General features: G+C 51.5%; 5 protein-coding genes across 5 annotated transcripts; 2 read left to right on the top strand and 3 right to left on the bottom strand.

Moving 5' to 3' along the window:
• Positions 1-490: 490 nt before the first annotated feature.
• Positions 491-1,657, bottom strand: An18g06330 (uncharacterized protein; the record flags this gene model as incomplete). Its single annotated transcript, XM_059745881.1, has 6 exons — positions 491-635; positions 779-817; positions 892-956; positions 1,124-1,178; positions 1,267-1,467; positions 1,626-1,657. 6 exons carry the CDS (start codon positions 1,655-1,657, stop codon positions 491-493), a joined length of 537 nt encoding a protein of 178 aa, XP_059602998.1.
• A 19-nt stretch (positions 1,658-1,676) lies between these two features.
• An18g06320 (uncharacterized protein) lies at positions 1,677-4,335 on the top strand (the record flags this gene model as incomplete). Its single annotated transcript, XM_059745880.1, has 3 exons — positions 1,677-1,823; positions 1,885-2,032; positions 2,090-4,335. 3 exons carry the CDS (start codon positions 1,677-1,679, stop codon positions 4,333-4,335), a joined length of 2,541 nt encoding a protein of 846 aa, XP_059602997.1.
• A 941-nt stretch (positions 4,336-5,276) lies between these two features.
• An18g06310 (uncharacterized protein) lies at positions 5,277-7,104 on the bottom strand (the record flags this gene model as incomplete). The annotated part of the gene is made up of 6 exons (XM_001399047.3): positions 5,277-5,689; positions 5,801-6,031; positions 6,106-6,450; positions 6,534-6,751; positions 6,808-6,908; positions 6,970-7,104. The coding sequence occupies 6 exons, from the start codon at positions 7,102-7,104 to the stop codon at positions 5,277-5,279; spliced, it is 1,443 nt and encodes a 480-aa protein (XP_001399084.1).
• Positions 7,105-7,239: 135 nt separating this feature from the next.
• An18g06300 (hypothetical protein) lies at positions 7,240-7,893 on the top strand (the record flags this gene model as incomplete). Its single annotated transcript, XM_059745879.1, has 3 exons — positions 7,240-7,344; positions 7,433-7,534; positions 7,633-7,893. 3 exons carry the CDS (start codon positions 7,240-7,242, stop codon positions 7,891-7,893), a joined length of 468 nt encoding a protein of 155 aa, XP_059602996.1.
• Positions 7,894-8,365: 472 nt separating this feature from the next.
• On the bottom strand, positions 8,366-11,651 carry An18g06290 (uncharacterized protein; the record flags this gene model as incomplete). The annotated part of the gene is made up of 5 exons (XM_001399045.3): positions 8,366-8,477; positions 8,536-8,858; positions 8,920-11,235; positions 11,308-11,465; positions 11,534-11,651. 5 exons carry the CDS (start codon positions 11,649-11,651, stop codon positions 8,366-8,368), a joined length of 3,027 nt encoding a protein of 1,008 aa, XP_001399082.1.
• Between the last annotated feature and the right edge of the window lie 66 nt (positions 11,652-11,717).

The raw sequence follows: 11,717 nt of genomic DNA, 5'->3' as shown, positions 1-11,717 counted from the left end.
GGGGGTTTTTTTCATGGGGAAAGGAGGAAGGGGAAAAGAAAACAATAATGATCTTGGAAATCAAACATTCATTTCAGTGTAAAATAGGTAGTATCCTTCTGAACGCTCCTTCAGCATCATTGTCACATTCTATACTTTGTTCAATCACACTCATTTTAATTAGCTAGTATATTGTTTGGGGACCACAATTCCATTTGCTCATCATCATTACAATCATCATCGCTCCTCACCACTCCACACACACAGACAGACACAGACACAGTGAGTCTCCTCCCTCTCCCCTGGGCTCATGCACGCCCCTGCCGGCTGTCGTCAGTCCCCCCCCCCCCAAACTCCGTCCTTGCCAGACTCTCCTAACCCAGTCCTTCTCCTCCTTCTACTAAGACTACTACTATTATTATCATCATCGTTCCTTTCCCACCCCCCCATCACACCCTCAACTTCCTGCTCGCTTGCTGGTCGGCTGGCTAGAGAATTTGGGGCGTGCTTTCTATTTTGCTTGCTTGCTTGTCTGCTGGCTAGCTGGCTGGCTTGGCTGCTGCTTTATTGGAATTGCCCAGCACCTGTCGTCATCTAATCCCGGATTTATTGTTTCTATTCCATCGCTGTACAGATTGCCCCTCAAGCTACGGGCCCTGCCTTACTACTAACTAATCATCACTTTACTGAGTTTGTCAGGCTGGTATGTTGTTTGCCTTCTTTTCCAGAACATCTCCCCCGCTCTCTCACTCTCTTTCTTTTCTTTCTCTCTCTCTCTCTCTCTCATCCATTCCCGCACTTTTGTTTGTAGCTTGTCGCTATAGAACCAGATACCTTCCTGAAACAACACTAACGCTCACTGGATCTATTACTATCTAGCTTAGTGTATTATCCCTTATCGGCCTCCCCTACTCTGCCCGTTCCTTCTCCGAATTCTTGCGGTTCCGAGCTTTCCACACTTCACTGCCGACTACTAGCTACTAGATAGCTACCACCATCACCGATTTGCGCGCCCGTTCTACGTTCCCTCGTGCCTCAAATTTTGTTCGAGCTATCCGCCCCTCATTCCTTTGGTCATAGAGCAGGCAGTCATCATTCACTCTTGTATTTCGTCGGCTGTTTCAGGCAATCGCCTCCTTGATACCTTCCACTCCTTCTCACCCACGTCGCCGTCGACTTGCGATCTCTTGCCCCCACCCCTTACAACCGGAAAGACACCTGCGGCCTTCGGTTCACTTTCTATATATCCCTCCCTACGTTGGATGGCCACCCTTGACGACCTAATACCACTTCAATTCCGCACAGGACCATCTCAGACACGCATACTCTATCTCCGCGGACTTCCCCCAAGGCAGGCGGAGATAATCTAAACACATGCCACCTCCGAGGACGAGAGCGGAGGTCCAGGCCCAGAAACAAAAAGAGAAGGTGCGTTTCGGTTTCTTTCTTTCCAGTTGGAGGTTGAAGAGCATCTGCAATGCGCACGTCCTATTCTCCGCTCTCTCTCTCTTTCTCTCTTTTCGGACAGACACGGCGTGTTCTATCGACCCCGCCTCTGTTTCAGGATTGATTTGCCCCTGCTCTTGTCTTGGTAGGTGTCTTAACTAACTGGGTTCTCGCGCTATCAACAGCTTGCCCAATCATACAATGCGCTGCTAGAGTAAGCACAGTCCCCCATCTCGCCTTCGTCTTCCAGCATGGATGCTAACGGTAGTCGTCTCCATAGGGAGTTCTCTTCGAAAGACCTTCGCACTGTAGGAAACTACACACTTGGGAGATTAATCGGGAAGGGTTCCTTTGGCAAAGTATATCTTGCCTCACATAAGCTTACCAATGGCTCCAAGGTATGCCTATGACGCAGCCCACTCCTTATGTGTCAGATAGACCTGACCAGATTACGCGCAGGTGGTGCTTAAGTCTTCGAGTAAGGAAGACAGAAATTTGGCTCGCGAGATCCATCATCACCGCCAGTTCCTCCACCCCCATATTGCCCGCCTCTACGAAGTCATTGTGACGGAAAAGCTGGTCTGGCTTGTTCTCGAGTACTGCCCGGGTACGTCGCGAGATGCTGCTGTAGATGTAGTAGGATGCCACTAACACACTTGGGCAGGTGACGAGCTGTACAACTATCTCCTCCGACATGGTCCGTTACCGGTAGACAAAGTCAAGCGAATCTTCACACAACTAGTGGGAGCCGTTGCCTATGTCCATAGCAAATCTTGTGTTCACCGTGACCTGAAACTAGAGAATATCTTACTCGACAAACATGAGAACGTGAAGCTTTGCGACTTTGGGTTTACTCGAGAATATGAGGGCAAGGCGAGTTACTTACAGACATTCTGCGGGACAGTATGCTATAGCGCCCCGGAAATGCTGAAGGGCGAGAAGTATGCTGGCGAAAAGGTGGACGTCTGGAGCCTGGGTATCATTCTTTACGCCCTGCTCGCTGGGGAGTTGCCATTCGATGATGATGACGACCAAGTAACAAAGGCTCGGATCCTTGGCGAAGACGCCGTTTTCAATGATAAATTCACCGACGATGCCAAAGCACTCATCAATTCACTCCTGTCGAAACGGCCCCTTATTCGACCCAGCCTGGACGAAATCCTTGCCCATCCGTTTCTTGCAGAGCATGCCCCCGAACAGTTGGCGATTCTCAAAATTCCGCGCCCGGCCGCCTTCTCGACTCCTTTGGAGAGGACCACACTGCAGCGCATGAAGAGCGCAGGAGTCAATATCGATGAGGTTGTTGAGAGCGTCCTTTCTCAACGCTGTGACCCCCTCGCTGGCTGGTGGGCATTGTTGATCGAAAAGGAGCAGCGGAAAGAGCAGAAGAGGGAGCGTAAACGACGCGAGAGAGAAGCGGAAGCTAAGAATATTCGTCGCTTGAGTGCAGCAAGCAGTCGGCTGGAAAAGATCTCGGCCGCCCTTGTTGAAGTCGACGAAGAGGGCCACGCCTCAGACGCTCATCTTCGTGAACGAGGGCGGCGAGACAGGCGGAGCCTCCCCTCCCAGCTTGCTGTCCCGGAGCTGCCAATGCTTCCCGAGCCGGCGCCCCTGCAGTCACCGGATTCTAGCACACCTCCCCCGCCTATTGACAAAGATTCCATTCGTTCTGCTAGTTCGACCCGGCAGCGTCCCCCACCACCGCCGAAGGATCAAGCGCGACGGCCGAGCACGTTGCATGTGAGCGCATCGCAGCCTGAATTGGCCCAGCACAACAATGGCATCTTTAGACGCCGCACCGGTCGCCGCCAGTACCCGATAATCAGCCAGTTGGCCTCGTTGAAACACTGGTTTGTAGAGTCTGCAAAGAGAGCCAAATCTCCTCACGCCAAGGCCGCTGGGAGTCAAGGAGGCCATCGCAAGTTCCTTTCCGAGAAATTGAGCCCAGCCAAGGGCCAGGATACTGGGAAAAAGCCCACTTCGGCATCTGGGGCCACCGCTCACTCTGGTGACTTGTTGACGCCAACACAGATCAAGCGCTCATCGAACGCCAGCAGCTTAGCCCCTAGCAGTGCTTCCTATCCGAACAACCGCCATTCCTACCCTCGCCACAATCGTCCCTTGAGCACTAGCCAGAGAAACTCTCTCTCGCCATCTCCAATTACTCCAAGAGGTTCATACCGGCGGTCCTCCGCAGGTCTACGTGGCCGCAAGTCCACTTCATCCTCTGTGTCCTCTATTCGCAGCATCCATCATGCCCATAGCCACTCTAAAGCATCATCCGTTTCGTCGAATAGTATTGGTTCAGCGTCGACCCCAACGGCTCGAATTTCGAAATCCCCTCACACATCAGTCAAAGTCCTTCCCACGACGCCAAGTGCCTCTGCCCGGTTTCCCAGTAATATACGTTTGGTGCGGGGCACACAGAACGGATTCCGTGACATTGATGACCCTAACGGGAGGATCAATAACATGTTCAATGAGGCAGCTCCAACGCCACTGCTCTACTCCCCTTCGTCAAGCCTCGTCTTTGCACGCCGAAAACGATCCGCTTTCAAGGGACCTATGGTCCACACTGCCAATCTTATGGTTTCTGGTGGAATGGCAAGCACAGAGTACCCAAATGGCGACATCGGCATTGGAGGCCCTGCAGTCGCAGCTGCAGCTCGACCTGGGGCACGAAAAAGCCAAATTATAGAAGAGGAAGAAGACATGGAGGAAGATATTGAAGAAGTTGATACATTCGATGGCCTGGATGAAGGGCCAGGCTCGCCAGTCGACTCGACTGCTTCAGAAGACCACACAGGCGCTGGGCATCTGATGGGATCGTCCCTCGGGCGAATCGGCAAACCAACCCTAGCTCCTGCTGCCGAACTCGAGTCGACTCCGCGCCCACCCCATACATCTTGATCGAGTGACACCCGATTAGAATGCGGTGTCTCAGGATTGTCAGTGTCGCCATATCTTAGGAGTCACGAATCCAGGAAACGGAGAGCCAAGAAGACATAAGCGACAGCGACCATAGAGTACAAGCTCGCCGAGTACATTGTTGACATGTTTGATTGATTGTTTTCTCATACACATTTATACCCCTTTTTCTTTGCGTCTATAAGGAGCTAAAATTTCTTGGACATTGATTTCTCTTCTGTTCTTCTAGCCTTTTCTTCATGATGCGGCGCGCAAAATAATGATCGGATGACGAGTTGGGAGGCGTTTGTATACCATCCCATCCCTCTTGTTTTCCTTATTTTACACCCTTCCCATTCTACCCTTCCTTCATCCTATCTACTTTAGAAGAACTTGAATGATGCTTATCTTCTCTGACCAGGACATCGGATCATGCACACCTTCGCATTCCCTTTCTGTGTATCCTATTATGCGTTTATCGTTCACCCCTTCCCTATTGTCTCCATACCTTTCCTGCCTGTACTTGTTTTTTTTTTTTTTTTTTTTTTTTCTTTTCTTTTCTTTTCTTTCTTTCTTTCTTTTTACTAGAGATATCCCCTTCATACGGCTGCCCATGGAGATACTCAAATTCTGGATCTTAGTTGGACGAAGTGACGCGCAAGGCTGGTTCAAAGGTGCAGACACGAGGAAAAATCCCTGCTGATCAACGCAGTTTAGATTTGTCCACCGTCCATTGCGTGCGCTCTCGGCCTTTTTGATCCTGGATTGTGTATATTCCCGATTCTGTTTCCGATAGAATAGACTTCACTTTTAATGCCCACAACCGCATCAGAGGTATTATAGTAAGCAGAGCAGTAGATCGTTAATGAACTCGTAAACAACATGAGACGTCATGGCGAATGTTAACCACTATGCAGCGCCGAGCAACTGCATGCATGTAGAAATTATCTAGTGTATTCCACGCGAGCAGTTTCCTCTCCTTTCTCTTTCTCCATATCCGCCAACCCATCACCACCACTTTCAACATCCTTCGGACTGACACTAGCTTCATCTCTCAACCCAATTTCACTCTCCCCCACCTTATCAACCATATCCCGATACGCCGGCACGAAGTTCACCGCGAGGGCATACGTCCACGCCACAACCATGAACATAGTCGGAACGATCATCGCAAAGCCCGTACTATTTCGCATATCGGCTACATGACCCAGGATTGGAGGCACGACGGCACCACCAGACACACCGCCGACAATGAAGCCCGAGCCGCGCTTGTAGTGTCGGCCGAGACCGCGGATACCTAGTGCTACGATGGTGGGGAAACAGACGGATTCGAAGAAGAGGGTGAGGAAGAGCATTGCTAGATAGATCGACATGCGGATTAGGATGATGATGATCTTCATTCTTTCTTTGGTGTTTGTTTGGACTGGACGGATTGATGATGGATGGAAAGAGGGAAAAGGTAACGTACCTATGCCTTTTTGATCACGTTGGGTTATGGATGCGGCGATGAATGCTACGGTGAGTGAGAGGTATGCTAGGAATACCCAGCGAGCTTTGACGAATCTCATGATTATCGCGCCGAGGAATCGGCCCATTGCAAAGGCTCCTTGGGCACCGGCGAGGTATTTGGAGCCGGTGGCACTGGTGGTTCCGGGCCAGGTTTCGACGACGTAGTTGATGAAGTAGCCTGCGATGGCGACTATGGAGCAGCAGGAGCAGGTTAGTATTTTGGATCGTAGTGTGTAAAGGGAGCGTAGGAGGAGGCGTTTGTACCTTGGGCACCGGTATAAGTAAATTGCGCCAACGTAGCGTGAAACAGCCTGTACTGTTTCCAAGATGGTTTATCCTCTTCGCCAACGTGCGTTTCGGCCACCTGGAAGGCCATGTCTTCGTCGGTTACTTCAGGGATGGTGGAAACGAAGAAGACGCCGGCAAGAACGAAGACAAAGATGCCAATGGCTAGATACACCCATTGTACTCGCTTGAGAGCGTTCACGTCATCCTCAGTGGATGTGAAGAAGACGTATGACGCTAGGGCTGGTGCGACGCAGGTGCCGATGCCGTTGAACGCCTGGGCGAGGTTGATTCTGATCTCGGCGTATTTGGGTGGACCACAAACTGATCGTTTCAATAGTTAGCAGGCTTTTCACTATTTCCTCTCAAAGCGTCAGCTGGAGGCGGGACATGGATGGTTGACTAACCCGTAAGGTACGGGTTGGCAGCGGTCTCCAACGATCCTAGGCCCGAGCCAATAACGAAGGTAGCTGCGCAGAAGCCACCAAACGATCGGTTTAAGCCTGCAGGCCACATGCAGAGGGCACCGATGCCATATAGAGTGAGCCCGAAGATGAAGACGGTTTTGTATCCGAAGTGACGGAGTATGTAGTTTGCATATCCCAAGGATGCAAGAGGATAAGCACTAACGATCATCAGTTGATTGTCACATGTACAAAGCCTAGCAAATGTCTGACTGACCCAAAGTAGGCTGCTTGAAGACCCGAGGAACGTGTCCGTGTGATATGCAGAGTGTTCTGGAAATGTTTATTGAGTGTGTCGAGCAGGCCGTAGGCAAAACCCTGGTGGAAAATGGTATTAGCCGATTAAATCGAGTAAGGGCTGGGCTGGTGCACAGCTTACCCAGAGAAAGAAGAGTATAGTAACAAGGGTCAGGGGCCAAAGACTCTGGCGTAAGGTCAGGGTAGCTGCAGAAGTAGTCCTGCTATTGTCAACCCGGAACCCAGACCGGGTCTTAAGAAAGTGGAGGAACCCCATTCTGTGGGGTAGGGAGAAGGAAGTAAACCCAGGGCAGTGATGGAAAGAGAATACAATGGACAAGAACAGGTGACTCTGGTAAAGTAAAGAAAAAATATACCGAAGCAGCCTGTGGAATTAATGAAAAGACAAGCAATGCTTGCAGGGGGTTCAAGCACAAGGAATAGCCCCCAGACATTGGCACCCTGGCTCCTTATGTACTACTTCGTTCAGCATGAGGGCATCGTCTTCGCTACCCATGTGAGTCCATTCCTTGGCATCAACCCAAAAAACACACTCTCAACTAAAAGTCCCCCTCATTCTCCTCTCACTGGAATTGGTTCTGAAGGCCCAGCCAAGCTTGAAGACGGGCAGTAGCACCGCCATCCCCAGACTTCTTCCCCACAAATCCAGGCAATCCTTGGAAAGGATCACCGGTCAGAATCCACCAGTGAGGAGTCGAAACGGGCCGACATCCCATGATGCGTAGCGCAACCAATCTTTAGCCGTTAGAAGCCAGCCCAGTTGCTCGAGGTGCATCAATTCCAGGGTGACATTCCTCGTAAAGCGCGAGGGTCATGGGTGTTGGCGGTTAGCAGCAGTAGCAGCAGCCGTAAACTTCTTCTCGGCGGTTTCCCCCGCATCCATTTGATCCTAGTTGAGCGAGTGAGAATAGTTAGCGATGACAGTTTATTGGCTTTGGCTTGCCCTGGTAGTGAAAGAAGGTTAAGATGGCTTGCCAATTTCCCTAATTTCCCCTCCATCCTTATATCCCTCTTGCTGGCCTTACTCCGCAGTCGGGGAAATTAGGCTAATAACCTGACAAGACTGACTATGCACGCCCAGCTGCATATGCGACAAAATCAGATCTTGCTGCCTGCTAGCAAGGGGGGTACTTGATAGCAGGCCACTGAGTGGAATTAGCCGGGACTAAACCAGTCCCGACTGAGATTGCGATTGCTGGGTCGAGAGGGCTAATACTGATAGTGCTGCTTCGTTGAGAGACAATGGCCCTGTCCATGTCACGGGGCCCGGACAGCGTGACTGTCAGTTACTCTCAACTCGTATACGACCAGACAGTTACAACCAAGGGACTTTCAGATACAGACACAATTCGTCTCTTCGTTGTTCTTATGCAATCAGAACATCCAACATGTTTTACGTACATGTGATCAACCACCCAACAGCAGAAAACCAAAATATAACAGGGCTGGAGGGCCGATATCTATATCTATCATCAATGCACCCCCTCATATTCGAGTCATCACTTCGTTGCTCAAATCTACGCTCTCTTAGGCTTCCCAACTCCTCCGTTCTGTTGTTCCACGGTAGATCTTGCCGGGATGTTATTGTACAGACGACGTTCCGCCAACTTAAGGACCTCATCGATGAGCCTAGTTTTTCGGTCAGCAACATTCTCGAGGGGCATGGCAGTTCAATAGATTGACTTACACAACCGGGGCACTAATGGCCACGACGGCCTTCCATTCCATCCAGTCCAGGGGCAGGATCGAGAACAAACCCTGCAAGAAGGGCACATACAAGATCGCGAAGTGCAATGCCATCGAAAGGATGATGGCACCGACCAGCATGGGGTTGTTCCAGAGAGCAAATGTAAGAAGGGATTCGCTGGACGAAAGTGCGTTCATGGCGTTCAACATCTCAATGACGACCAGGATCGAAAGAGACACAGTAGACGCCGAGCGGGACATATCGTTCGAGAACATCTCGCATCCAATCTCGGGGAACTGAGAGGAACACTTGTGGAAGTGAGACTGCGCAGGGATTAGCAAGGCTGGGAGGAAATACAGGCAGACTAGACGATGCATATCTTACCAATTGCCAAAAGGAGATCTGGGGACCCTCAGGGTTGTACACAAACCACCACACGTAGCCAAAGACTGTAGCCGCACCGACATAAGTGCCGATCACCATGTATCTGAACAGAAGCCAGCCGCCAACCAGGGGCTCATCGCGCTTGCGGGGAGCGCGTCTCATCACATCATGGTCAGGGGGGTTGAAGGAGAGCGCGGTAGCAGGCAGGCCATCGGTAACAAGGTTAACCCAGAGAAGCTGCACGGGAATCAAGGCTTCAGGCATGCCCAAGGCGGCGGTCAAGAAGATCGACACCACTTCGCCGATGTTCGAAGAGATGAGGTAGCGGATGAACTGCTGAGTGTTGCTATAGATGGAACGTCCCTCTTCCACCGCCACGGTAATGGTGGCAAAGTTGTCGTCGGCCAGAACCATATCAGCAGCCAGCTTAGCAACGTCGGTACCTGTTCCCATAGCCACACCAATATCCGACTTCTTCAGCGCAGGGGCGTCATTAACACCGTCACCAGTCATGGCGACCACATGGCCTTGAGATTGGAGAAGATCAACCAGCTTGGACTTGTGGCTAGGCTCGGTGCGGGAAATCAAAGACACAGTCTTAGCAGCCTCGAGTTTCTCAGCGTCCGAGAGGCCGTCAAACTCCCTTCCAGTAAGGCTCTTGCCTTTGAGATCCTCACCCTCATGGAAGATACCAATCTGACGGCAGATCGACTCGGCGGTGTTCTGGTTGTCACCGGTAATGACGATAACCCGAATTCCAGCATCGTGGCATTTCTTGATGGAAGCCGCAACCTCAACGCGGGGAGGATCGAGCATAGCGACAAGTCCGATAAGAGTCATGTTTTGTTCCAGCTGAGCGTAGTCCTGAGACGACTGAGCGTTGTGAAGCAGAGGGTTGTTGCTGACATTGTCGACACTAGCCAGAGCCATCACGCGAAGACCGCGGCTACCGTAACCCACAACTTCAGCAGCGAGCCTGTCAAGATGAGACTTCGTGAGAGATGTCCGTTTTCCATCAGCTCCAAGAAGAACATGCGTGCACCGCTCCAAGATAGACTCGGGAGCACCCTTGACGAGTAGCTTCTGTTCCTTATCATTTCCAATGAGCACGGACATGCTCTTCCGGTCACGCGAGAATTCGTAGGTTGCTTTCAAGGGCAAGCGAGCTTCGTAGTGCGCGCTTGCGGCATGGAGCCGCTGGGAGGCGGGGAGGCGGAACAGCTTCGCATTCGTAGCGGCATCATCGGTGCCAATCTTCTCGACCAGAACACGCAGCGCACCCTCAGTAGGTTCACCGATACAGGAAAATGAGCCGTTTTTCGCATCGTGGGCCAAAGTCGCACTGTTGCAGCGAGCCATGACCTCCGCCATTTGCCGAACAGTGGCCGAGGACACGGCAATGTTCTGGATTTCCTTGCCATCGCGAGTGACTTTACCTTCAGGCGCAAAAGTGGTGCCTTCAATATCAATCTCTTCAACACCGTTGCCGGCCGCATTCAGATACGCCATCTTCTCTGCGCTCATTTGGTTGGTGGTCAAGGTTCCAGTCTTGTCGGAGCAAATCACACTGCAGCTGCCGAGAGTCTCCACGGAGGGAAGCGAACGGACGACTGCGTTCTTCTGAGCCATCTTGCGGGTACCAAGTGCGAGACAGGTGGTGATGACAACAGCCAAACCCTCGGGAATGGCAGCCACACCCAGAGACACTGCGATCTTGAGATAGTAGATGGCTCCCTTAGTCCAGCCTCCATGAGAAGGGTCGTTGAAATGCTCGATGTTGATCACCCACACCAGGATACAAATGACGGTAATTACTTTAGCCAGCATGTCTCCGAAATCATCAAGCTTCTGCTTCAGTGGGGTTGGCTCCGAGATCTGGGAGGTGATGCTCTCGTGGATGTCACCAATCGCGGTCGATCCACCGGTCAAGGCCACAATGGCGGTAGCGTGTCCATTAACAACGGTGGTACCAGAGAAAAGCATGTTGGTTTGATCCTGCTTAACGGCCTGCTTGTCATGAACAGTGCGGGTGTCCTTGCTCACACTCTCACTCTCACCGGTCAGGATGGCTTGATCCACTCGGAAGCTGTTGCTGTGGACGGCAAGTAGCCTGCAATCCGCTGGAACACGGTCTCCAACCGCAACAACGACAATATCTCCGGGAACCAGTTCTTCGGCCTTGACACGCTTGGTAACGCCATCACGGACAACAGTGGCTTCATTTGCAGAGTATTCCTGGAGAGCAGCAATAGCCTTCTCAGCATTGCTCTCCTGGGTAACACCAACCACGGCATTCAAAATCAGAATCGTCAAGATCTATGGTATAACAGGATTGGTTAGTGACTTGGGTCGACGCGCGCCAGACTCGGGAGGATTTCAAGCTCATACCACAACGGGGTCAACGAAGGCGGACCAGTCATCTCCTTCTTCGAAAAGAGCCAGAACGAAGGATACAGCAGCGGAGCCCAGTAGAATCAGGACCAGTTGGTCCTTGAATTGTTCCAGCACAAGTTGCCAAAGAGGGGTCGGTGGTTCTTCCGCAAGGGCTATGAAAGTTCGAGCCGCCGGTCAGTGCCTGCGATATTACTCATGGGGTAAGAAAGCTGCAACCTACCATTAGGACCATACTTTTTTCTCGATTGAGAGACCTGATGTTGCGACAGACCAGAGCTCTCTTTGACATCAAAATGGTCCAGCACTTCGGCTGGTGAATAAAGGTAGGAGTGCTCCATGTTGGGGACTCCACGAAAGCGCAAGGTGGCCTGGAGCGGGAGCAACAAGGAAGGAAGAGAGAGGAA

Source organism: Aspergillus niger, assembly GCF_000002855.4.
Source record: "Aspergillus niger supercontig An18".
NCBI lineage: Eukaryota > Fungi > Ascomycota > Eurotiomycetes > Eurotiales > Aspergillaceae > Aspergillus > Aspergillus niger.
Note: the sequence above shows the minus strand (reverse complement) of the source record. Positions and strands in the feature narration are given on the sequence as shown.